This window comes from Anser anser (genome assembly GCF_964211835.1).
Source record: "Anser anser genome assembly, chromosome: 17".
NCBI lineage: Eukaryota > Metazoa > Chordata > Aves > Anseriformes > Anatidae > Anser > Anser anser.
In genome coordinates, this window is record NC_139738.1 from 3,131,504 (window position 1) to 3,155,050 (window position 23,547).

General features: G+C 41.6%; 2 protein-coding genes and 1 long non-coding RNA gene across 4 annotated transcripts in view; 2 read left to right on the forward strand and 1 right to left on the reverse strand.

Moving 5' to 3' along the window:
* The window catches only part of SCNN1D (sodium channel epithelial 1 subunit delta), a 23,862-nt gene extending 21,372 nt beyond the window's left edge, over window positions 1-2,490 (reverse strand). The window contains exon 1 of one of the 2 annotated variants that reach the window (XM_083803194.1): window positions 1,371-2,490. The gene's annotated coding sequence lies outside the window, so the exon portion shown is untranslated. The other variant, XM_083803193.1, reaches the window with a different exon arrangement.
* Window positions 1-8,586, forward strand: part of LOC310883223 — a 16,729-nt gene extending 8,143 nt beyond the window's left edge. Inside the window, exons 3-5 of the long non-coding RNA XR_014573377.1 lie at window positions 2,609-2,665; window positions 3,770-3,815; window positions 4,977-8,586. This is a non-coding gene — a long non-coding RNA (uncharacterized lncRNA). The remainder of the gene's footprint in view (window positions 1-2,608; window positions 2,666-3,769; window positions 3,816-4,976) is intronic.
* Window positions 8,587-12,929: 4,343 nt separating this feature from the next.
* UBE2J2 (ubiquitin conjugating enzyme E2 J2) lies at window positions 12,930-21,731 on the forward strand. Its single transcript, XM_083803208.1, has 7 exons — window positions 12,930-13,174; window positions 14,706-14,836; window positions 15,061-15,101; window positions 15,969-16,071; window positions 16,182-16,320; window positions 16,794-16,874; window positions 18,384-21,731. The coding sequence occupies exons 2-7, from the start codon at window positions 14,706-14,708 to the stop codon at window positions 18,666-18,668; spliced, it is 780 nt and encodes a 259-aa protein (XP_083659334.1). The 5' UTR covers window positions 12,930-13,174; the 3' UTR covers window positions 18,669-21,731.
* Window positions 21,732-23,547: the final 1,816 nt, after the last annotated feature.

A 23,547-nucleotide genomic window follows, 5' to 3' on the forward strand; every position in this document is an offset into this window, starting at 1 on the left:
CTTATTCCTGAACTCGTCTGTGTCTGGCAGAGGTTCCCACTGCTTTCCCTGCCCCACTCCTCGGCCTGAGCTGGGCGAAGCCGCCCATGGCACCCGCGTCCTCCGGGAGCAGGAGGGTGACGGAGCAGATCCTGCACCCTCCTGCCTCCAGCAGGCTTTGTAAGTCTAAAGTTCATCTTGATTTTTTTAGAGAATCAGGCTTTACTCACGTCACTTGTTCCTGCATGGGTGGTGTTTGATATCCTGGACTGCTCCAGGTACTCTCTCAAGCCATCTTCCCACATTTTCCCTCATTGCAGAGGACACAGCATACCAACCCAGCTTTCCCCGCTCTGGGATCAGTGTGACTTGCCTCCTCCTGTTTTGTGGAAACTCCCTCAGAAGGCTTTCTTCATGGCCACTGGACGAGCCAGTCTATTCCTCCTCCCACTCACAGGCGGACAAACTCCTGTGGGCAACTCTAGCAGAAGGAAACTCCCAGCATTTCCTCCTTGTCTTCTTGGTTGGCTGCGCCGCGTATGGGCTTGAGCTGGCATGCACTGGGCTCTGCCTCCTGCGTTTGCTCCTGGCTCTTCCTAGTCAGAAGCACGTTGTCTTCCTTTCTGGACACAAAATTGTTCTGTGCTGCCCCCCTGGATAAAGGAGCAGTGCTCAGAGATATGGGAGCGCTGACAGCTTGTCCAGCCCTACGCAAGAGGCAGAACAATGGCAGTCCCTGCCCTGGAGAGCTTTTGAATATTGCTTAATGTCTCCTGATCCTGCCCCGAATGTTCCCATACTGACCCTGTTTTTCAGATGCCTTCCTCACCTCCGGGTATTTCAACTGAACCTCTCTGTTCACCAAAATCTCTTCAGAGAACCCCAACGTTCATTGTTTTACCTGTGTGATGCTTTGAGCAGTGGCTGAGGGGATCTATATCTCGAAACCACAGGGAGCTCTGCCTGCAGGAACAGAATAGTATTGGTGTACCTCAGCTTCCCTTCTGCGCTGGTTTGCATCCAGCCAAGGCAGCGTCAAGTGCTGCAGAGGCTGCCAAACCTGCTCAAGGCAGTAGGTGAGTGCTCCTTAACCTGTGCTGAGCTCCCCGGTGCTCCGGTTTTGTCACCAGCAGCGCCTGAGTTAGCAAGGCTAAAGCTAGCTGGAACATCCCTGCAAAACCCAGAAGTCAGAGCAGCGAGCACATGCGTGTTCTGCTAGTCACCAGCCATTTAAATGTTCCCTAATTACACCCCTCGTTATGAAAAGGCCCCGCGTAAACTCTGCTTTTCATTAAGCCTCCACCAGAGGCGCTTACAGTCAAAAATGCAGCTTCAGTAGCAAAATCCTGCTCGCTTCCAGTATGACCAAGCATTCATTTCCACTCACTCACCTGTCTGAGTAAGACGTCTGTAGATGCTCCTGTCATCCCTCTGGGAGAGTACCTGCTCTTGCTTTTCCTTCCTGTTCTCTGCTCTCCTTGTTCTTTACTCACAGGCCTTCAGAGATGCTGTCCCACCTGTTGGGACCTGCCTACCCCTCAGCCATTTCAGAGGTTGACAGGCTGGTGAATTCCTGCTTGCCGGTGGACTTTTTATCCTCCTCCAGCTCAGACACAGTATCTGTAGGAATGCCGAGGCAATTAGGACTGGCAGAGGCTGTAGGACATCAGTAAGAACTTGTTCTGTGGACATGAGAGATGCAGCCGCCTTGCAATCACCGACCCCGTATCTCCATCACACCTGAACGCCAAATCTCCCTGAGCAGTTGTCCAAGCTCCTGGAGAAGGTGGCAGATGGTACCTCTGGCTCCCGTCTTCTGGGAATGGGAATGCAGATCTCCCCCAGCGGTCCCTATTCCTCTCGGTACCGAGGAGAGAGGCTGCAATACAATGTGTTAGCGGTTCCCCGGGGGTTATTCCATCCGGCAAGTTCAGGGTTTCCCACTGGGAGCTGGAAGAGATGTCGACAAGAAGAAGAGGCACCACAGTATGGCAGCTAGGAAGGAGGGGAATGAAGAAACTTGGAACAATCTGCGCAAGGGCAAAACAGTCATTAGCAAATCAGTAACTGAAACTAGCTATTACATAAGTGGCTGTGGCAGCTGTCATACCTCTGCAGATGGATGCTTTTGGGTTAAATACTGTATTTTCCAGGAGCAGCCTCCGAGGGATTCCTTCAGCCTCCTAAAGAACAGGTCTGGCTGTGCCTGAGAGTTGTTGCAATGTCATAGAGCTGGTGCCCCAGTGGCAAACGTACAAACTTTTTACAAACAGGCTACGGGCACTGAAAACTTTAAAAAGCTCAGTAACAACCCTCCGAATTCAGGCACGCCCCCAGGAGGCATTATGGATGAAGAGAAAACCCAGCTTTAAAAACCAGATCATTTTCTAACCTTACAATGATGCCAAAAGCAACACAAAATTCTAGATTAATGTAAAGGTTACGTAGATGACTTATTTTTGATTCACTGAGACTCGCAGAAGATGGGGTGAGCCGTGAATGTCCTGCACCCTGGCTCTGTTTGCTGTCATGCTTAGGGTGTGCTTATTCATATGGAAAGCACTGTATTTAACTGGTAAGCCTGAAGATTTGCTATTAATCATTTGTTTTTCATTTTTTTCATGCTCAGGAAAGCTTTACCTGCCAATCAAGGAGTAGAAATGCTGCCACGTGACTCTCACAGCCCGTACGTAACCGTGAGTAATGCGGAGCGAACAGTCCACCTGAACAGCCCAAATACTCCTGGTCTGACCTGTCTGGTCAGTGCTAACAGAAAACCTCCAGAGAAGTCCACAGACAGCCCCCAAAAGTCAGACCAGGAGTCTTTTGTAACCAAAATGAGCTAAACTGGCACGGAGTTTACCCCCAGCAGCTCTGTACAAAACCCACATAAAGGCAGAAGCCCCCAAATGCTTCACAACCATTTGTTCAAAAATCAAGTCCTCGTGGAGGCTCCTTGCTTGCCAAGGGTGTTTTGTCCAGTCTCCAGCATGTTTTCAGAAAATAATATTGATAATAATAAAACAAATGCAACAAGAAGTTATTTATTTCTCTAACTACCAGGACTGCAAAAAATAATGGCCATGAAGATGTCACTCCACCCACAGACAAGGGCAGAGTCTGCCGCAGCACGACAAAGAAATACTGATTTGAAAGCCTTAAACTCTTGAACTTTTCTCTTCTCTGGGCAGTCGTGGGCAAATCTTTTTGCCTCTTCGGTTGCCTCACCTCTGAAACAGACGTAATGACACTTGGCAGCATTGTTTAGAGCGCTAATTGGTGTTTGTATAAAGCTTTGGTGATGTAAGCTGCCATGTAAGCACGGGGATGACTATTGCTTTGATACTGCTTGTTAATTGCAACAGGATGGGTAGTAGTCATGCTGGAGTATTTAAACATGTTTTTTAAGATGTATTCCTAGATCTCATCCAGTGTTTTAAGAGAATCTTTACTTCTGCATTAGACAAAAGGCCAACAAAATCTTTGTGCATTTAGTGGTCCTGCAGACATTTTCTGAAAATGTGCAAGGGGTGCTCCCTGCATCAGACCCCATATCTCTGGGCCTTTAGCTTCCAGCCTCATTGAATGAGCTCCGTGCAGTGCTCGTTGCTTAATACACTTTCTTCTCACTTCATCAGTGAGAAAGATCGAGATCCAGAGATTATCTTCACTTCTAGACCCATTTGTAGCACAGAGATCTACAGATCAAGAACAGAAGTGAATGTACATCATGTGGGCTTATCTCCTTTACGTAATAATTTTTTCTCAAATTCTCTCTCCCCTTTGACAGACAATCATTCACTCATCGCACAAGGACTGACAGTGAGGCCAACAATGTAAGTAATGCCTTTTTTATTACTTTATTTTGAAAAGCGTCTTAAGATAAAATACCCTGATTCTCCTCATTACCTCTGGCACTTTTGACTGGAGTCTTCCAGCAGGTTTCGGCAGCAAGTATCAGCTTCATATTCTGTTCCATCAATAGTCTAAACATTGACTTGATAGAACAGCCGTTACCTGTGAAACACTGTTTGAGACATTCCCTGCTTCCCTATGCCCCGCTTTGCTACTGCAGTTAGGTCAGTTCTTTGTTCAAGAATATCATACGCTATATATATCTGTTACACATGAAATACAACGTTGGACTACAAAGAGGGTGAGATTGTATTTTTTGCTGTTATGATGAACAAGGGCAGGTTAACTTTGATCTGTCACAGACTTCAGAATATGCCCTGAGCACCCCCCAAGGGAAGACTCCCTAGGACACGTTGTCATGAATATTTAGTGTAGACTGTGAGAAGGGATGACATTCTGTTATCCTGTGTGCTACAGGAAATCGTGCTGCCTTGCTATCTTATTTCTGATAATGCCTTACGTATACTTATTTTTAAGTTGCCCTGAGTCTATGCTGGCAGACATAAATCCTAAGCACAGTTTGTATCAGCAGCTCCAAAGAGCTTCCCTCCTCTTCAGAGATGTCTTCTTACAACACTGCAGCATCTACCAAAGCTTACATCGATAAGTGAGCTGTTTATCTACACTGAATTGGCTTTACCACGTTTACCAGGTGGTCTGTGCTGCTTAGCAAGCTGTACAAAGCAGGGGACACTTCCTCATTAAAAGGCCCAACTGCACTGGAGGCAATTCCTCTAGGTCAAGGCAGAGGCATATCTGCTGAAGAAATGTAGCAAATCAAAACATTCAATGAGGCTCGTTATGTGTCTAAAGAGGAAAAAAAAAAAAACCACTGGCAGCTCATCCAGAATTCTTCCTGTAGGAGTAAATTACTATTTTAAATGAGTAAGGAAAAATGTTTAGACACAAAAACTTGCTATGAAATTCCAAACCATCTCTGAAGAATGGTTATCTGTACAGGTTACCTGACTTTAAAGGAAGTTCAGCAGTAATGAAACCACAGCCATTATAATGGCTTTGGAAGGCATACATCCATCTTGCAAGGTAATAGCTTAATAACATAATTCTAATTCTAATACTAGGCATGCTGTGCTTTGGATACAAAGAGCAATGCAATCATACAAATGTCAAATGCCAAAGAGGAGCACGCGGAAGCAGTGAAAGGCTCGGAGTGAAAGTGATGAACAGTAAGGAGAAACTGGTATGTCGTAGTGTTTGTCTGTGTGTCTGCAGGTGATGTCATTAGAAGGCCACGCATATGGCCACTGATAGCTCTGTGCCAATTACCGTTTGGGAAGCACAGGACAGGGAGGTAAATGGGAACAGAATCCTGGTGATGGAACTCCTTATCAGGGGAATAAACAAGGAAGAGGACTGACCTTTCCACATTCTGACTCAGAAACATGCCAGAATTATTTTTTAAGTACAAATAATTCCATGACAGTCATCAGGAAGGAGGTCACTCCTGGCCTTAGCCAGGCAGGAGAGGAAATCAAAAGGAAAAAAAAGCTCTGGGTTCAGCAAGTTTATCGGGGATTCCAACAGTGGTGCTCAGGCTAAATTGCTTGTTATTTTATTTGGGTCAGCTAAGGCCATCTGATTGCCTGCTGCCTCTCAAATTTAGTCTGTAGAAAATGAAGTAAAACCCAACAGAAGTATGATGCCTGGAAATATTCATCTGACCTATAAATGAACAACGTTGATCATTATCATAACAGCAGTGATTATGGAAAACAAAGATTATGATTCACATTTGGCACTTGCTGATGCAGAACCTTTAATCCAGACAGCTCGAAATGGGTGACACTCACCGAATGAATAAGCATGCATGCTTCCACTAAAGGCAGATAAATAAATTTAGCCTTTCTTTGTAGAAGAAAAATGGAGCTTCAAAGTAATAGAACAATTGCCACATGATCAACAATGAATCAGTGATACCCAGGAACCATCACAGCCCTTATCTGAAACTCAAGATAATTATCCATGTTGAAGTTATTTATGGACAAGTTATCAGTTCCCTGTCAAAAGAAAATGATGGGGATCAGTTTCCTAGGGAATCAAAAGATTCTGGCAATTCTACAAAATGATAGTCTAGCAGATGATAATACACTATACTTCTGTAACACTATGAAGCAAAATGCACTAACTATAGTGACAAAACCTTCACTGAAGGAAAGTTACCCCTTTTTAACCAAGGAATTACCTGTAGCTAAAATAAATAGGACAACTTCATTCAGTAAACGCCAGTATGGTAGTTAAAGCAATAAAATCCCTCAGAGGACAAAGAACTAAAATAAGAAAAACAAATAACACTCAACACCTCTAAATTGCCTTTGGACCAAAGATTAAGAGTGTCAACTTGGCAGCAGTTAATGAGGAAGCCAAACCAAAAACCCTACAGACATAATTCCTTCCATCAATGAAGTGGAACCACATTTAGATGGGACAGCAGCAAGATGTTTTGATGCAAATGACATTGGTCATAGCTTAGACCTGGAAGTGAGGCATCTCATATGCACTTGAAATTAGAGGGGAATTCAGGAAGGCAGAATGCAATTACTTGAACGGAGTCTGGCCAAGACATTTGCATTAACATCCTGTACTCTTACAAGAAAGACCTGATGGATCCTTGGTGAAGGATATCTGTTGGTTTAAATGCAAGCTCAGATTGTGCAAAACACGATAGGTTAGTGCTTTGTTACAGATATGACCTGGCATAGTGATTTAGTTTCTCAATATCATAGTTCCCATCTGCACACGGGTAGTTACAACTGCAGTTGGAGTTGATGGAGTGATGAAGACTCACTTTAGGTTGAACAGCAAATATCCTCTGCCTTTAACAGGGCTCAGAATTCCAAATTTATTTTGTGAAAGCCAAAAAAAAAAAAAAAGACTTGTAAAACTTTTGCATTACCCAAGAAAGAAGAAAGACACTTTAAAAAAGTCAAGATTAAGTACAGTTCAGCAATATTAATTAGTGCTTAAACAGTACAAACCCAAAATTCTGAGGCCCTTCAGATGACAGTGTCTGGAGCACAGATTTTACCTGGCATAAGTGAAAAATGGGTTCCCCAGAATTCCAGAGCCCCCTGCAACTGTGCCTCATCCTTGGCAATGAGATCCAACTGACAATAGCCATGCTCAGAAGTAGTGCTCCCACCCTGAAGAGATGTCTCTGGGGCTTCCTGGCCCAGTTACTCATGGGATGAACTCTTTGAGGTGATTGTTCAGGTCCTGCTTCTTCCTTAACAACACCCTAAAGATTTATTCTTTCCTTCCGCGTGACTTTGCAAAAGGTCAGCTCCATGCCCGACCTTTTTCTTGCAGCCCGTTCAGACCGAGGTTGCCACAATCCCCTTTTCTCTAAGGCTCTTGAGTGTTTTTCCCCATTTTTTCCTCTTATTCTGCAGTCCATCCAGGCTCCCTGCCTCTCTGCCCAATCCCACACCTCTCCTGCTTGGACATACGACTCCTGAGCTGCCTTCTTCACCAATCCCTGTGACTTTGGCTTGCTCTGAATCTTGGCCCTACCCTTTGCTATGGAGCAACCTGCCAGGGTCTGCCCAGCACCTTCTGTTCCCTGAGGCCCCCTGTCCTGGGAGGTATGAGAGGCCACCACACCCTTCCAGTGATTCACTGGGCAATGATTTCTTTAATGCATCTCGTGCCGGTAGGCAGTAAGGTCTTCACGGTGGTTAGCAAGCTCTGCCTGTGTAGATCTAAAATGCTTACCTGGTGTCAGCAGTGGCTTTAGACAGCAAATGAAATGCATAGATCTGGGGTGTCACTGTCATACAAGTAAGGGGACTCATTACATGCACGTGTAAGGTAAAAAAGTACATTATAACTGACTGATCTTTCAGTTCCGCGGGCTATAGAGAGGCCAAAACCAGTAAAGGGCCTGGGTGGGTTGTTCTTTGTGTTCAGGACAGAAGTAAAGGCTCCTGGCTTTTTCCCTGCTCAACCAAAGAGACCTATCTTGGTTTTCTGAAGCAGCAGTGGGTTCAATGGTCAACCCTTGTGGTATCTAAAGGAAAAAGCTGCCCACTGAGTACATATGAGTTATGCAGTTAGGTCCTCTCCTGACCCCACTGCAATATATCTGTTGGTAACAGGCCTTGGGGAAACTGCTTCTCCGTGGATATAGCAAACATCTTTCTGGGACACTAGACTTTTTGTCTCATCAGCATCCTCAGTTCAGAGCAGCCTTGAGACATGGCTGTTGTTCCAAGCCTTCTCTGTCTTCGTAGACAATCTGAACGGAGAGAGGCTCAGCAGCCTCAGCGTTGCCACATTTACTGCGCAAGATTGCATTTGAGTACATGTGAACACTAACCAACCCTCACTACATTCCTCTGGGTGCCTTTTCTTTTTCAAATTATTTCTTCATCCACCAAGGTCAGCCTCCAAATACTCATTTGACTGCGTGATGTACTCATTTGTCTGCAAGCATGCAGTAGTGCACAATGTACTTTCATTTGAAGGAGAAAATGAGGCAAAGGACTTAATCTCTGCAGTCCTACAAGGTTAATGTTCTAGTACAAATGACCACGCAAGATGCAGGGTGACAGGAATCAAAACCAGGACTGAAGCAATTTGCTTCAGGTCACACAGCTCAGTGATGAAACACCATTGGAACTGAAATCTTTCTTCCCACAGCTGTATTTCTTCTTCTGGAACGTGATTAGCTAGTAAAGCAGAAAGTTTCTACTGTAAATGTGGATCTTAAAGGAGCACTTAAAGTGGTTTAAGAAACAGGTCTGGAAGAAGGAAAGGAACAGGACATTTTAGAATCCTCTATGGTCATTCTTCATTCTTGTGTCTGTGGTGGTTTGGGCTGAGCTTCGTTAGCATTTGCTCCAAGCTGGTGGCAGAAGAAGATGATGACAATTTCAGATAGGTGTGGTGTCTTTTTTTTTTTTTTGTGAATTTCCATGTTTATATGAGATTCAGAAATGTCAGAAGTTTCCTTTTTTCACACAGAAGAGTTTGCTTTATTCATCATTTACTTGTACTTTTAAATAAGTGCTTTATCAGCGCTTTATGGGTGCACTTTGAATTCTACGTTTAATGTCATCTACTAGAGATGATTCTTTTACACCTATTTCCAGAAAATTGGTATAAAGTGATATGGGGGCTTGGTGGTGGTGGTATGGTAATTATTTTCATTACTTATTCAACTGCTCAGAAATCATCTGAAGACAGCAGCTCCTCAAAATTCTGCAATTCAAAATTGTTCAGCCTTGTAACTTTCCTGGGGAATGTTCTAAATCCACCATCATACACACACACGCACACACACATTATTGTGAGGAAAAATAGCTCTGCCAATGTGAGACAGGACAAGAAAGTGAAGCCTAGAGAGCCTGCATGCCCAAAGGCACCCATGAACAGAACAAAGATCAGTACTCTGAATTCTGACTCCTGTTATTTCTATCTGACCTGAAAATTTGCAATGCTTTTCTTCTGATTACAACAAAAGGAATCTTTTCTGCAGCGAGAAAATCAGACAGCTCCATATTTTAAAAGACTAATGCAAGAGGTCTGTTCTTTCTCTCAGAAACTTCAATCAGTTGCCATGTCAATGCATGGCAAGGGGGGAAGTGGGAATAGCATTAATCTGATCTACAAATTGACACTAACAAAAAAAAGACCCCTGACAGAAGATTCAGATGGTAACAAGTTAAAAACATATTTTGAACAACAATTTGTTCTGAAGTTGCAGCAGTCTCTGAAAGTCCGTATCTGGCTGCTACAACACCAGGAACTACAAATCCAATAGTCCTGGCTGGACGCATCCCACCCCTGACCCATCTAGACTTGGGCCCTTGAAGACATCAGTAGGTATTAAGAGATAATCTATCACAAACATATGAAGACATTTTCATGTCCTTTAAGAGCCCATGCGATCTTGCTTGATTCCAACCTTCACGAGATAGTGTATTTCTACAAAAATACAAATACATGGTATTTTCTATCAACAATCTCAATTTGACTTAATCGCTTTCAAAGTTAATTTAGCAGTATATACTTAATCGGTGTGCTTATTGATTTAAAAACAGAATCTTGGAACGGTATTTTAAACCTGACTTTCCCAGCCCAGGTTTAAAATATGCCTTCAAGACATGACGGCAGTGCACCAAAGCTGCTTTGCAGAAATTCTAGGATGTGATTCATTTGCATTTTCGAAAACAACTGGGAAGAAAGAATGAAACTACTCTGAGAGAGAAGTCTCATTCTACGCTATCATTAGTGTTGAGAATAACATACCAGGCAGATGAATGGAATGTTAATGACAACAGACTTATGTATGAAATACTTTTGGGCTGGGAAACATTAGAGAGAATGACAGAGAAATAAACACATCATTTCAAATCCCCCAGCATCCTGGGGCCTTTCTTACAGTCTTCAGGTTCATGTTTCTCACATCTCTAGACTTAAATGACTTAGTAGGAGTTCTAGTGAAAACTTAAAAAAAGATAAAATGGTGTGGCAGATGGGGAAAAAAAAAAAAAATAGGTGATTATCTCCAGGTCAGAAGGTATAAAGCTAGGTACATATTATGCTGAATGAGTTGCCATAGGGAATTTATTAGGTTGAATGTGCTTAGGCTAATACTGTATTCTAATAATACCTTGCAATTATACAGCGTTTTTCATCTTTAATAGTTTATAATAGAGTTCCTTCTGTTCTTCAAAAACCTTCAAACATTTGTAAACTGTGAGCTCAGATTAGATATAACAATGAGTTATTGTAAGAAATTAAAACAAAGCAGATCAAATATTACCTCATTTGAAGCAAGATGTTTTTTTCATGAAGCATTTCAGGGTACCAAAATCAAGTTCAAAGAAAAGGATACAGTCTGATAAACTTAACTAAAAGACTCCCAGAAAGTTTTGACAAGGCCATAGGTGGGACATGTGAATGCTTTGAGTATAAAATAATTGGTTTATTGTGGATGGAGTATGAGCTAATCACGGAACATACTATACAGTTCAAATGAAACTACTGTGAAATTAAATTTTTGTTTCCTCTCAGCAAACAGAAAATACTTTTCCTTGGTCAGTTTCTCTCTTCATGATTTCAGATTTTTTATTTTTATTTTTTTCCCTAAAGGTCTCTTTTCCTACTTGTGGAAAAAATATTTGTTCTTGATGTTTGATGTTTAAATAACAAGAATTGCTACATCTCTGTGTGTGGCCCTGTGTGTCCATACACCATTCCAGTTTGCTGCACGATTGTAGCTGTCTCTGGGGTCTAATATAACAGTCACTTGGCACAACAACTCTGTCTCAATGCTTAGAAAATAAATGAAAACCAAGTATTCCCACTAAACAAGGACAGATATGCTCAAGTGAGATATTTCACGAGGACATAATATTTTGCAATCCCCAGTCTGTAGAAACAAAGTGAAGTTTAACAGGTATAGATGGTTCCAAATTTGGTTTTCAGCCACCAGTACTGACATCACAGCCATTTGTTTGTATTTTTCCTTCTTGCTGTTGACTAACCTCCACACACCCATATGCAGAGTGCAACTCTAGAAAACAGCATATGCCACTCACGCAATAAAAAGAAGTAAGAGCTTAAAAAAGTGTGGGCTACCACTGCCCTCTGTTGGGTACAGATGAGAAATTCTCAAGTACAGAGAACTGGAAACTCCAGTTATTATCCATGTGGAAGATGCCTGCATCTCCTGGAACATAAGGAAAAATTCTGGCTTTTATTGCAATCACGGGGTTTTGCCTATGAATTCCCTTTCAGAAACATTATCCGAGTATCAAATTTCAAAAGCCTTGAAAGAAAAGCAGTGGAGTGAGCAGAAAATCCCTCTACATTGAGATACAATTCATAGGTTATTTTTATTTGCATGGAGATTTTTGTGTGTGAACAAATACGATAGGAATTACAAGTATTCCAATTCCATATATCTGAAACTCAGTTTTGAGCTGGATTCAAATCACTGCTGTTAAAATGTTTAATTTTTTTAACCATCAAATCTGACAGAATCCCTTAAGGGAAGGGCAGCGTGTGGTTGTGCTGGACAGTGAGCTACGTAGGGGCTGAAGACCCAGAAGAGCTCTGCATTCACTTCAGTGGAGCAAGACTTTTGTGTTTACACAGGAGATGACCTGGATGTGTGATCCTAAATTAACAAAGAGGTAATACCCATTCAGTTTTTATCACATTTGGCCTAACTATAAAGGAATCATTTCTTTTGCTCTTCTTAAACGTTATTGAGGCAACGTGCTTAAGTATGATATAAAACATTTTGCTCTGTTTTTATGGGGCCATTGGTAGAATCTTGGAACAGAAATATTGGCTGCGTACTGACTGGCCGCTAATGAGTTGGCACTTATACATTTGAGGGATTTAAAGAAGATTCAAATAGTAAAGATACTAAAGAGGAGTCAGGCACAGGAACGGGTTGCTCAGGGAGGTGGTGGAGTCACTGTCCCTGGGGGGTGTTTAAGGAAAGGTTGGATGTGGTACTTAGGGACACGGTTTAGTGGAGTGATAGTGGTGCTAAGGGGACAGTTGGACCAGAAGATCTTGGGGGGCTTTTCCAACCTTCATGATTCTAGGATTCTATGATTTGGGAGACACGTGGCATAACACGTGCAGAACTAACAGGGAAGAAGTGAGTTCACATTTATCCGTTTTGAGAATTTAAAGAAGATTCAGGAGACGTGTGGCACAACACAGCTAGAACAAAGAAAAAAAGTCGAGGCAACCCCGAATTTCCTCCCAAATACAATTTCATGTGAAGCTACGGGGGCTCAGTGGCCACGTCAAAATATACTGCAGTGCTTTTGCCACAATTCTTTTCCCTGCAGTCAACTTTCATGACCGCTTATAGGTGCTTTTTTGACTGTGGAGGGGCCGTGAGAGAACCGGCAAGGCAAGGCAGAGCCCAACACCTCCCTGCCTGCGGCCCCACCGCCGCCATGACGGGGCCGCCCCCTGGGGCGGGAGGGGGGGCTGAGGGTAGCCAGCCGCCCGGACGTGACGCCCATTCGCCCCGGAAGCAGGGCGGCTCCTTCCCGGAAGCGGCCGGCAGCACTGCGCCGGGCCGCCATCTTGGCTGGGAGCCGCGGTCTCGCCGCAGCGGGAGGCGCGGGGGTCGCGGCCCTGCCCGGCCCCTCCTGGCCCCTCCTGGCCCCTCCTGCCCGGCCCTGCCCTGCCCTGCCCTGCCCGCCGCCCCCCAGCCGCTCCCGGCCTCCCTCGCTTGGCCGCTGGGCCTTCCGGGCGCTGGAGGGGGTTGCTGTAGCGAGGAGAGGTGAGTGGGGCCTGAGGGGGGCCCGGCTGCCCCCTGTCCTGTCACTGTCCCCGGCCCTCACCCCTTGTCCCCGGCCCTCGCCCCCTGCCCGGCCCGGAGCTGGGCCGCGGGGTCTGTGGGAAGCACGCTGAGGGCAGCCCGGGGGTTCTCCGCTTGTCCCCTTCCTCCTCCTCCTCTTCCTCGGGGAAATCTCTGGCTGCTGTAAATGTTCCTGTTCAGTTTGACGTTTTAAATGTAAATATTCTTTTAGATAAGTCCCCGAGGGGTATCAAAACCTCGATAACTCTGCATCAGACTAGAAGGTTTCAGTGTGTTTTCTTGCAGTCTGTAGTGAGGGGCTCTGTTGCAAGGCTTCAGAACAATTTTTTTCCTTGAATTTAAAAATATGAAATAAATCCTGTTTTAAAACATGACTTCTTTAGAGAAGAATTAATATTTTGATTTAAAGATACGTGACTTAAAAGCATGTGCAACTTCTTTCAAGAAAAACTGCCATGTGTTTAAATGGTGTACAGTGATTTTACCAAAAATGGGTTAAATGGGGTTGTTTTGAGGAGGGTCTGCGTATTTGACCACGTGTAGTTATTGCTGGTGACATAAATATCACTTCTCAATAAATGTATTTGGTTATTTGCTTGAAGTGAAGGAATAGAAAGGTTCAAAGGCATTTCACATACTTTTGGAGTCAAATGCTGCTATCACGTGAGCATTGTCTTATCTCTTTATGCAAGCTGTTTGTAAAATCTTTCTTTCATTTTCATCTGAATTTCCAAGTGGAAAACTAAGTAACTTGTTCGACTTTTCTGAGGGAAAGTGAGCTAAATGGCAGTTAATAATTGCCGTGTGTTCTGTAGATGCCCTGTAAGGGGTAATGCTTTCTTTGTCTTGAAAGCAGCGTGGAGTTTGCATTCTTCACACCGACTTGTCTGATTTTGGATGAGGTCTTTGTCTGGAAGAGAATAATCTGTCTCTGAAGTTCCCTTCTGTAAATTTAACTGAATCCTCAGCAGGCAGCAGGTTTAACTTAAAATTCCTCACCCCAAAGCCATTAATGTAATTACGGAGTTTTCTTGTTTGTTATTATTTTAAATAACTGGATGTGGTAGAAAGAGAGCAAACGAATTTAAACCATGAACAAATTTACATAATAGATATTCAAACTAAATTGGGAAATGAATTACTCCAAAGGATTAAGCACTTCTAAAAAAATTATCTTAATAGCGCATGGTCAGCCTAAGCGCAGAAATGGTTATTAACAGTGCACGTGTATTCTGTAGCACAGCTTGTTCTCTTGATAGCAGTTTGCTGCTTATACACTTAACGCAGCAGTCTCCTGGACGGCGTATCTTCCAGTTTGGATGATGTATGGAGTCTTCTGGGAGTGTGTTAATTGGTTAAGCTGCTCCTTAAAAGTTATGGTAATTATATTTAAAAATACTCTGTAGATTTTGCAGAAATATGGAGCTTCAGTGAAGCATGATAGCTCTACACCTGTTAAGATTGTGTTTATGTATTTTTTTTTGAAAACTAGATGAGCAACAACAGTAATAAGAGAGCACCAACGACAGCAACACAGAGACTAAAACAAGACTACCTTCGAATTAAGAAAGATCCAGTGCCTTATATATGTGCAGAACCCCTCCCATCTAATATCCTTGAATGGTAAGAACTAGAACGAACTGCTCGCACACTTGTGGAGAGAACAAGACTTTCCAGGTCGTCAAGTCTGACTCCCTTACTCCTCCAGATTGTATGGGAATCTTGGTTTTGGGAGGTGGCACGTGAAAAATGTTTTGCTGAAGTGATACAGGTCTTCGTTTCTCTAGAGAACTGGATGGCTGATTGTACAATGGCTCTCACCTTGCTTTAATTTCCTTTTGTCTTAGGCACTATGTTGTCCGGGGACCCGAAATGACTCCCTATGAAGGTAAAAGCAGCTAGTGAAAACACGCGTGTAGTTTACGTCGTGATTGGCATGTTTGAGTAATTGCATGGCTGTTTTGAATGGGCAAAGTATACCTACAGTTAATAGCTCTAAAACTGTAAATATAGTTTCAAAGCTGTCTGTGACATGCATGAAATGTTGTTGAAAAGAGTTGGGGGTGCAACTGACTGTTAATTTTTCAGTTGTTGAGGATGATAGCAAAACCATGTTTATGTTAAATTGAAGGGAGAGAAGTTTCTGTTAAGTAATTGCTAAGGTCTTGGAGCAGATAGCTTGCGTTAGATGTCATGACAGTCAAAATAATTTTAAAAAATCCTAAGAAATAAAACACAAAAATGGATTTTTTGGAGTATGACTTAATTATCTGCTACCATATAAGCAGCTCTTCCTGAACTGAGGCTTGTATTCTCTATGAATTTTTCTAGAGAAATTGGGGAACAAAAAAGCTGCATTAATTTGCTGTAGTCACAGCATCTTCTGCAGCCTTTTGCAAAATGCTTTTAAAAGTCAGATTCTTCATGGGGCTTCACTTGCAGTTAGTTGTGTTTGTGGGAAGCTGATGCATTTATATTGTATTAAATACACTTGGGCGGATATTCCTTAAACATATTAGGGACCTGAAAAGAGAAAATACTGATTGTGATATGGATGTCAGGGAATAGCCTCCAAAGTAAATTTACTGCAGGTGTGGATCGTTATTCCCGTGTTCTAGAGGCACAGGATAATAAACTTGATCTCTAGTGAGAGGGGGTGAAGGAGTAAGGTAAAGGGTTGTATTTGGCCCAGTGTGAGTAGCTTAGGACTTCATCTTCATGCAAAATAAGTAATTCATCTCTTTATGTAATGCAGGTGGCTATTATCATGGGAAACTAATATTCCCCAGAGAATTTCCTTTTAAACCTCCTAGTATTTATATGATTACACCTAATGGAAGGTTTAAGTGTAATACAAGGTAAGGATTTTCTTCTAACACTTAAGCAATTAACACCATTTTAGCAATATGTATAACGTGCAATGATTTTAATGGCAAAAATAAACACATTCTGTCTTATATTTTTGAAGGTTATGTCTTTCAATCACTGATTTCCACCCTGATACATGGAATCCAGCTTGGTCAGTCTCAACGATCTTGACGGGCCTTCTTAGTTTTATGGTGGAGAAGGGCCCCACACTGGGCAGCATAGAGACTTCAGAGTTCACAGTAAGCTCCAGATTGCGTCATGTACCTTCTGCCAGTTGAGGGAATGTTGAACGTGACCTTGAAGTTAACACAACAGCGATAGCTGATGTTTTGATATCTATGAAAGAAATATATTGTGGGCTACTACACGTGACGGGCAGTCAGGTTTAGGAAGTGTGAGGACGGGGAGGGTTTTGAAGAAAAAATGAAGTCCTTTTTGCTAAAAAGCATGCTTTAAATTTTCCGTTAGAAATATCTGCCAAGCAAGCACACCAGTACAGAACACTAAGCCCGTAAAGTGAAGGCATGAGAATGCAGGTTGAGTTTAGAAATGTCTGTTATAGTGAATAATATTGACAGGTATAAAGTTGTAAATGTTAGAAACTAGATGGCTAGGGGTTTGCAACATTCTTATGGGAGGTAACCAGATGCAGCATTAAAGTGTGTTAACTTTGCTTGTATGGTACAGCTGGTAACTCTTGTTTCCTCCACAGAAAAGACAACTTGCTGCACAAAGCTTAGCATTTAATTTAAAAGATAAAGTCTTCTGTGAGCTCTTCCCTGAAGTGGTGGAGGTAAGGGAATTCATTCCTGCAGTAATTTGTTTTTCTGTAGTTTTCAACTTCTGTGTAGATCTGTAAACTAGTTGTGTAGGACTTTTCCAAGACCCTGGCTACTTTTGTCAACCTTGGAAACCTTTTAAAAGGCACTTTTACAGCGTGTAAAAATTAAAAACTTGAATCTTGACATGGAACTGTTTTGCTATTGCACAAAGATCCATTGTGTAGAGAATTAAAGAAATGTATTTAGGATTGGTATCATAACCTTGACTGAGCTCCAGACGCAGCAGATACGGTTGTGTTCCCAATATTTTAGAATTATATACTCTGTTGAATTGAGGTAGAACTAATCTTTGTGTATCTGGACTTGGTCCATCATTGTCCTAGATTTTTTTTTAATACACCTTTAAGATCAGAGGTCATTACATTCTTCCTGCTTAACTTCTGAGAATGAGTGACATCTTATCAGGATGCGTATCTTCCTTGTACAACACTAACCCTCTGGGTATATTGATCAGTTTATATCTTCAGGTACAGGTAACAACTGAAGTGTGTAGGAAAAAGTACTGCACTTCATTCACACCTTTTGGATTCACTGTTTCCACTCATAGTTCTTGGTTTTAAAAGGTCTTATCTGTTAAGAATGAAGGGTGCTCCTTTGTTCTCTCCTGTCTTAAGATGATTCCTTCATGTAACTTCTTAGTGAGGGAATTCAGTTCTTTCAGCCTCCTGTTGAGACGTTGAGAGTTAACTTTCTGGATACCGTATGAAGGGAACAGGTCCTGTGAGAGACTGTTTCATGAGTCCAGCATTAAACTATGAGAATGCTGATGCACGTTGGCATTTGGAATTCCGAGTATAAAATGTGTTATGTCAGGCAAGCTGTATTGTGTGGTACAAATTCTGTCAAACAGCAAGTCTTAATTATTGCACAAAGAATACATATTGTAAAAAGGATGGAAAAGATGTAGAAGACCCCTTTTCTTAAGTGGGGGAGAGATGTGTTTTTGTTAAAGATACCTGAGGTCATGTTTTGGTAGAACCTAAATCATCAGAAAGATCGGATTTTTTATTTTTTTAATGTGACATTAATAGGTAACTGCTGTTCCAAGTACAGGCAGATTTTTAACATATAATACTTACAGTCTTAATTTTACTAAGCCTCTACGATTTCCTTCTTCAATTTTTGAGAATCTTGTGTTCAAAATAAGCTGGACATGCAAGACTACAGATGCAAGAATTTCTCTTTTCTGAAAAAAGCTTCTAGCAAATGTGCAGGTGGACTAAAAATAAACTTGGACAAATGATCGCTAGCGTCAATTACTGAAGTAGGTCATTTTGGAGGAAGTTGAGGAGACTGTACAAGTGTAATGCAGTTAATTTAGCTTGAAAGATCTACAATATAAGGAAATGTACCATATCCTTTTCTTAAAGTTATGTAAGAACTTGTCTTCTGAAATCTGTTCAAAACACCCAAAAGTTTCACTACTTTAACTTGCAGACTTTTTTTTTTTTTCCCTCCAGGAGATTAAACAAAAACAGAAAGCACAAGAAGAGCTCAACAACAGACCTCCATCCCTCCCTTTACCAGATGTTGTCCCTGACGGGGAAGCACACTATGGTCAGAATGGAATACCCCTTCTTAACGGGCATGTTCCGCTGGCACCTGCCAATCATCCAGGCCTCCAGCAGGCTAATCGTAACCATGGACTCTTAGGTGGAGCTTTGGCGAACTTGTTTGTTATAGTTGGTTTCGCAGCCTTTGCCTACACAGTCAAGTATGTACTGAGAAGCATAGCGCAAGAATGAGGAGAATAAAAGAAATCCAAGACCAAATTAGAGGTAGTTGCAGAGTGAGTGGGACTCTTTGGGCATCTGACTTTTGACACTGGGATAAACATTTGTGTTACCAAGTTGCAGGTAAAACCTTGGTTGGCTCATGGGTTCTCTTTGGGAAATGGAGTACGTTCAGTTAGTCAGAAAACTAAAAGAAGTTCTGCTCACAGATCCTGTTGTCAAGTCAAAGCATTATTGATGAAACACTAACATTTCTAGTGCTTTGATTTTTCTAGCACTTCTCCATCTGTTATTTGAGATTTGAAAATCTTAAGCAAATAAGGCTTTTTACTTCATTGAACAATTTTTAAAATTTAACACTTGATGCATATCATTTTAGTTTTGTTAGCAAAGAGTCTGTACAGGATGCGAAATGAGTCAAGTGGAGAAAACACGGACTTGGTAAGGATTTGGTTAATGTGAACATTGACTCCAGAAGATGGCTGGTTTCTTTTTTTTTAATAGAACGGACATCATTGCATATCTAGTCAGTAGTGATTAGATGAGTGGGAAAATAACACCGTGTGTGTTAAATTTGTTGTCTAAATTATCACAATGTAATTGAAGGTTTTATTTGGGCTACAAGAAGTGCAGTTGTCAGACTCTAGGAACGAATAGCCAGAAAAAGCGTTTGAATCAGTCTTTAGTGGGAATACAGATATCCAGTACTGTTTTGTATTTGTTCACTTAGGGATTTCCATTCTGGGAGGTATTTTAAAACTGTAATACTTTGTTTTGATCACAAGGTGCCACTGTTGAAAAAAAAATAATAAAAATGCACAGACCAATGGAGAGCTGATTGTGTATTGAGAAAATCTCTGGAATTCCTGGGTAAATGAAGTAAACCTAGCCCTTGTGAAGTTACAAAGTCAAATGTGTCTGAATAACAAATGAGCTTCTTCAGCACCAGCTGAATTAGTCTGAAGTGTCATTAGCTGGAGTAAACCCTTCACATTAGTTCTGCTTGCTTACTTGAAAATTGGCCAAAAAAAGGCAAAACAAACAAAAAACCCACAAAGCCCAAACCCTACTAATTTATCTGAGTTTCTAGAAGCTTTTGGCTTGTAGATCCAAGTTCCTCTCTGTTCCCCTTCAGATGATTGCAATATTGATGTTTGTTCTTGAGAATACAGGGTTGTGCGTAAACACTGAAGCTGCAAGTGTAGTTTGAAAGTCTGAAGTTACTTTTTCAACTCAGTTTGCCTTTTTTTTTTCTTTCCTGCTTAGTTTTATCTAAGTGCTTTGGTTTATTAGAGGCAAACATACTGTGCCTTTAAAAATTGGCAGTGATGTCTAGTCATCTGGGAAGAGTGCACTCACTGTTCATGGTACAACGAACTGTCAAAGGTGATAGGGTAAAAAGCTCTGCCTCTAACCGTGTAGTCTTCTAGATATTGTGAAGAGCCCAATAAATATTACCTCATGTATTTAAGAATTTTTGAAACTTTCATTTTCCCTTTCAGACTTGTTCTCTCTCTGCTTCTCCTTGGTATCTTGAACTGTAAGCAAAAACATATGGTAAACCCATGAGCCATGCAGCTTAGAGCATCAATAAATGTGACCAATTCTCTGCAATAGGTAGGAATTATCAAAGCTAGCAGAACAGCTTTATACTAAAGAAATCTTAAAGCAGATCTTACTGAGGTAAGGAAGGGAAGGAGAGGATGGAATGTGGAAAAGGTTGATTTTTAAAATGTATTTATAAATCTTTGATTTTGTGGTTTTACCAAATCTTATTTATAACTATTCTTTAATTTGCCTCTTGTATGTGCTTAATCAGCTCTTGTTAAAAGAGAAGCACCAATTGTATGTGTCTGTAGAAACAATAACGTTCTGTCAGTCTGGGGGTGTGCTGTGAAGGAAGGGGGAATGTCATGTCTTTCCTGTAGTGATAGGACTTTCAAGACGGCTTGTTGGAGTGATATTTTTTTTTCTCTCAAAGCATACGGACCTTTAGCTGAGGCTGTTCTGTCTCATAGATCTTAGTATCAAACATGTTTGTGTTCTCACAATGCCTTTTTTTAACCGTTGACGTCGCCTACAGACAAAAGCTTATAAATGGTTATCTATGTTTATCTTATGGAAGGTCTTTTTGTCCACGTAACTGAAGACAAAGGCAAGGAGACCTCGGGCATGGTGTCTTTGCATCTTTTGTGAAATGTACTTAGCCAAGGTAAAAGAACTAGCAAAATGAGAGATGTTGATTTCTTACAACACAGCTTATTATGCGGCAAGAAGTTGGCCTTAAACTACACCTGAGCATCTGAAGGTGGGTCTCTTTAATAAGTGCCACAATTGGAAACAAAAACTTTGGTCAAACCCTGGAGATGCTGCATTTTTTATGAGAATTGGCCGTATTTAAAAACAACTACAGAAAACCCAAACCTTACCTTCCAAATGCAGTTTCTCTTCAGTACCCTGGATTCAGAGAGAGACTTGACAGTTCCTAGCTTTCAACAAATGGCACCCAGTAGCTGACTGACCCCTTGCACCTATGGCTTTACAAGATTTCAATACATGTCCTTGCTCCTTGCCTTTGGTAACAGAAGATTTATTCCCTTTTGTGTAGTTTATGATGTTTTGTGTTTTTTTTTAAAGCGTTTATAATAGTATGCAGTATCTGATCTTTTTGTTACCAAAGTCAGTAGATGGAGTACACCATTCTTTGCCATGCAAAAATGTTACCATGCCCTGAAGCAGTGCATTACTTAATATAATGAAACTAAAAGCTGTCCCTCAGTATATGACACCAGGACAAATGTCTGGCCCTTCACTTTCATGCTGCAATTTCATAGATTTCTGTAAGATTGTTCTACACAGACGATAGGGACTTTTTGCAACTTGAATCGTAAGACATCTCAATGGTAGCCTTTAAAGATCTCATGACTAAAAATCCTGGATTTGTGTGTAGTCTTAACTTCTTTCCCCCCTCAAGATTTCAAGGTCACAGAAATTACCTCACTTCAAGCATGTACTGAGGAGTAGAAATGACTGCATTGTAAAGTTGTTTGTTCATAATAAACATTCATGACAAAATGTGAAGTTTCTGTGGGACTGTTTTTGGCAAAGGGATCATTTGAAGAATCTAACTGGATATATGTGGAATAGGAAGTAAAGACTGTGGTAAAACTGCTTCTCCCCTACCTCCAGATTCTTTTCCTCATGTTAGTTTTTGGAACCCCTTGTATCTGTAGTAAAACACGTACAAAAAGACCTACAGGTAGCAACTTCTTTTTGCTCTTGTGTTTGGTAGTGCAGTTCCTATGCAGATAGATATTTGTCCTATAATACATCACAGCTGTCACTGAAGTGCTGTACCTGTTTTCAGAAGCTACTCTGAGGTGTGTAGGAGCTACTCTTTAAAATGCTGTTCCACAGTTTTTTTATTGTTGCCCCACAGAAGCTAGATCTTTCTTTTTAAAGTAGAAAAAGCATGTTTTCAGTGGAAAGATCACGTGCACACAGGCAGACACACACAAAAGGGGGGCTATTGAAAGTAAAGCACTCGTTTTATGTTATCAAAAAGACTTTTGTGGGGCACGTTTTCTGGGCAACAAGTGAGCACGATTTGTTAGGGTTTATTAGGATCTTTTTATTTGTGGAAAATGCCTTGCACCAGCAACCTCATTTCACACTTGTTAACTCTGAAGAACCCACAAGAAATGTTGAGTACTACTGACTTGTCTTTTCTAGCCACTTGTCATTTCCACGGCTTTGCCACAAGATGGGGCAATAATTCCATCTTCGTCTTGAGTAAGAGGCGGCTGGATGGCTGAGACCAAGTGTGCTTGGTGGGGTGGGCAATGAAAGAGCCAAAGGAAGAGCTGAAACAGCATCCAGTCAGCTCAGCACGAGTATTTTTGCAGAAGGCAACTGAAGTGACCATGAGCTCTTGGTCTTTCAATCCAAACTGCTCTTTTGTCTGCCGTTGTATTCAGGTTTGTTCTAACAGCTGTTGTATATTACCCCAATCGACAGCTTGAGTTTATAACAGGTTAGCGTTGGGAAGCCAAGTTTATATCTAAGGGATCTATCATAGGAGTACTCTAGACTTTATCTGCTTATCAAGCAGCTGTGTGTGTCGATGAATGGTAATGTGCCTACTACTGCATTGCCTTAAAAAAAAATCTCTGCACCAAGGCGTAGGCATTGTTCCTTATCTACAATGGGCAGTTCAGGGAAAATCCCAGCTTTTGCCTTTTGGATATTATTCTTAGCATAGTTAGGGAAGGTGGAACTATTTTGAGTAAAAGGCAAATTGCATAAGTAGAGATTGAAAGCTCTAGTCACAAGTTTCTTGCCTGACTATTCGGTTTCCTTTCCAGCTTTACACACAGTTCATACGGTGTTTACAAATTGTACTTGGGTTGTTGCATGCAGACGTAATGTGGCTTCTTGTAATACTTTCCTTATTTCTAATCTTTCCTCATGTAGAATTGGTGTTGTTGCATTCTTAACTATTCCAGTTATTGTTGCAATGGGTCGGAGAGGAAACTACTTTCAGTCCGTTTGAGATCTTTGGTTTGCTATTAAGCGCAACATCAGCCTATTTTATTTATTTATTTATTTTTTTGCAAACAGATTGAATACTGTTCCAGGTGTTCACGCATGGGTAAGACTCAGGTGCTTTGGAACTGTTGCAGCCGAGATGAAAGAACAAGCAGCAAGGCGTGCGATTTTCTACAAATAATACAAAAGCTGTAGCGAAGGTTGGAGGAGAGGTAACAACTGTGCTGACACTTGTTGCAGCCCTAAACGGAGAAAATTATACAGGCAGGAACTGGTGAGTTAATTTGTCCCTGTGGACCACTTCGCCTTGTGCTTAAAAATGTTAGGATTCACTTCCCCCAAA

Coding starts and splice junctions, on each gene's coding strand:
- UBE2J2 (XM_083803208.1), top strand. CDS start 14,706: ATGAGCAACAACAGTAATAAGAGAGCACCAACGACAGCAACACAGAGA. Junction 15,102..15,968: donor CGAAATGACTCCCTATGAAG/GTAAAAGCAGCT, acceptor TATGTAATGCAG/GTGGCTATTATCATGGGAAA. Junction 16,072..16,181: donor AGGTTTAAGTGTAATACAAG/GTAAGGATTTTC, acceptor ATATTTTTGAAG/GTTATGTCTTTCAATCACTG.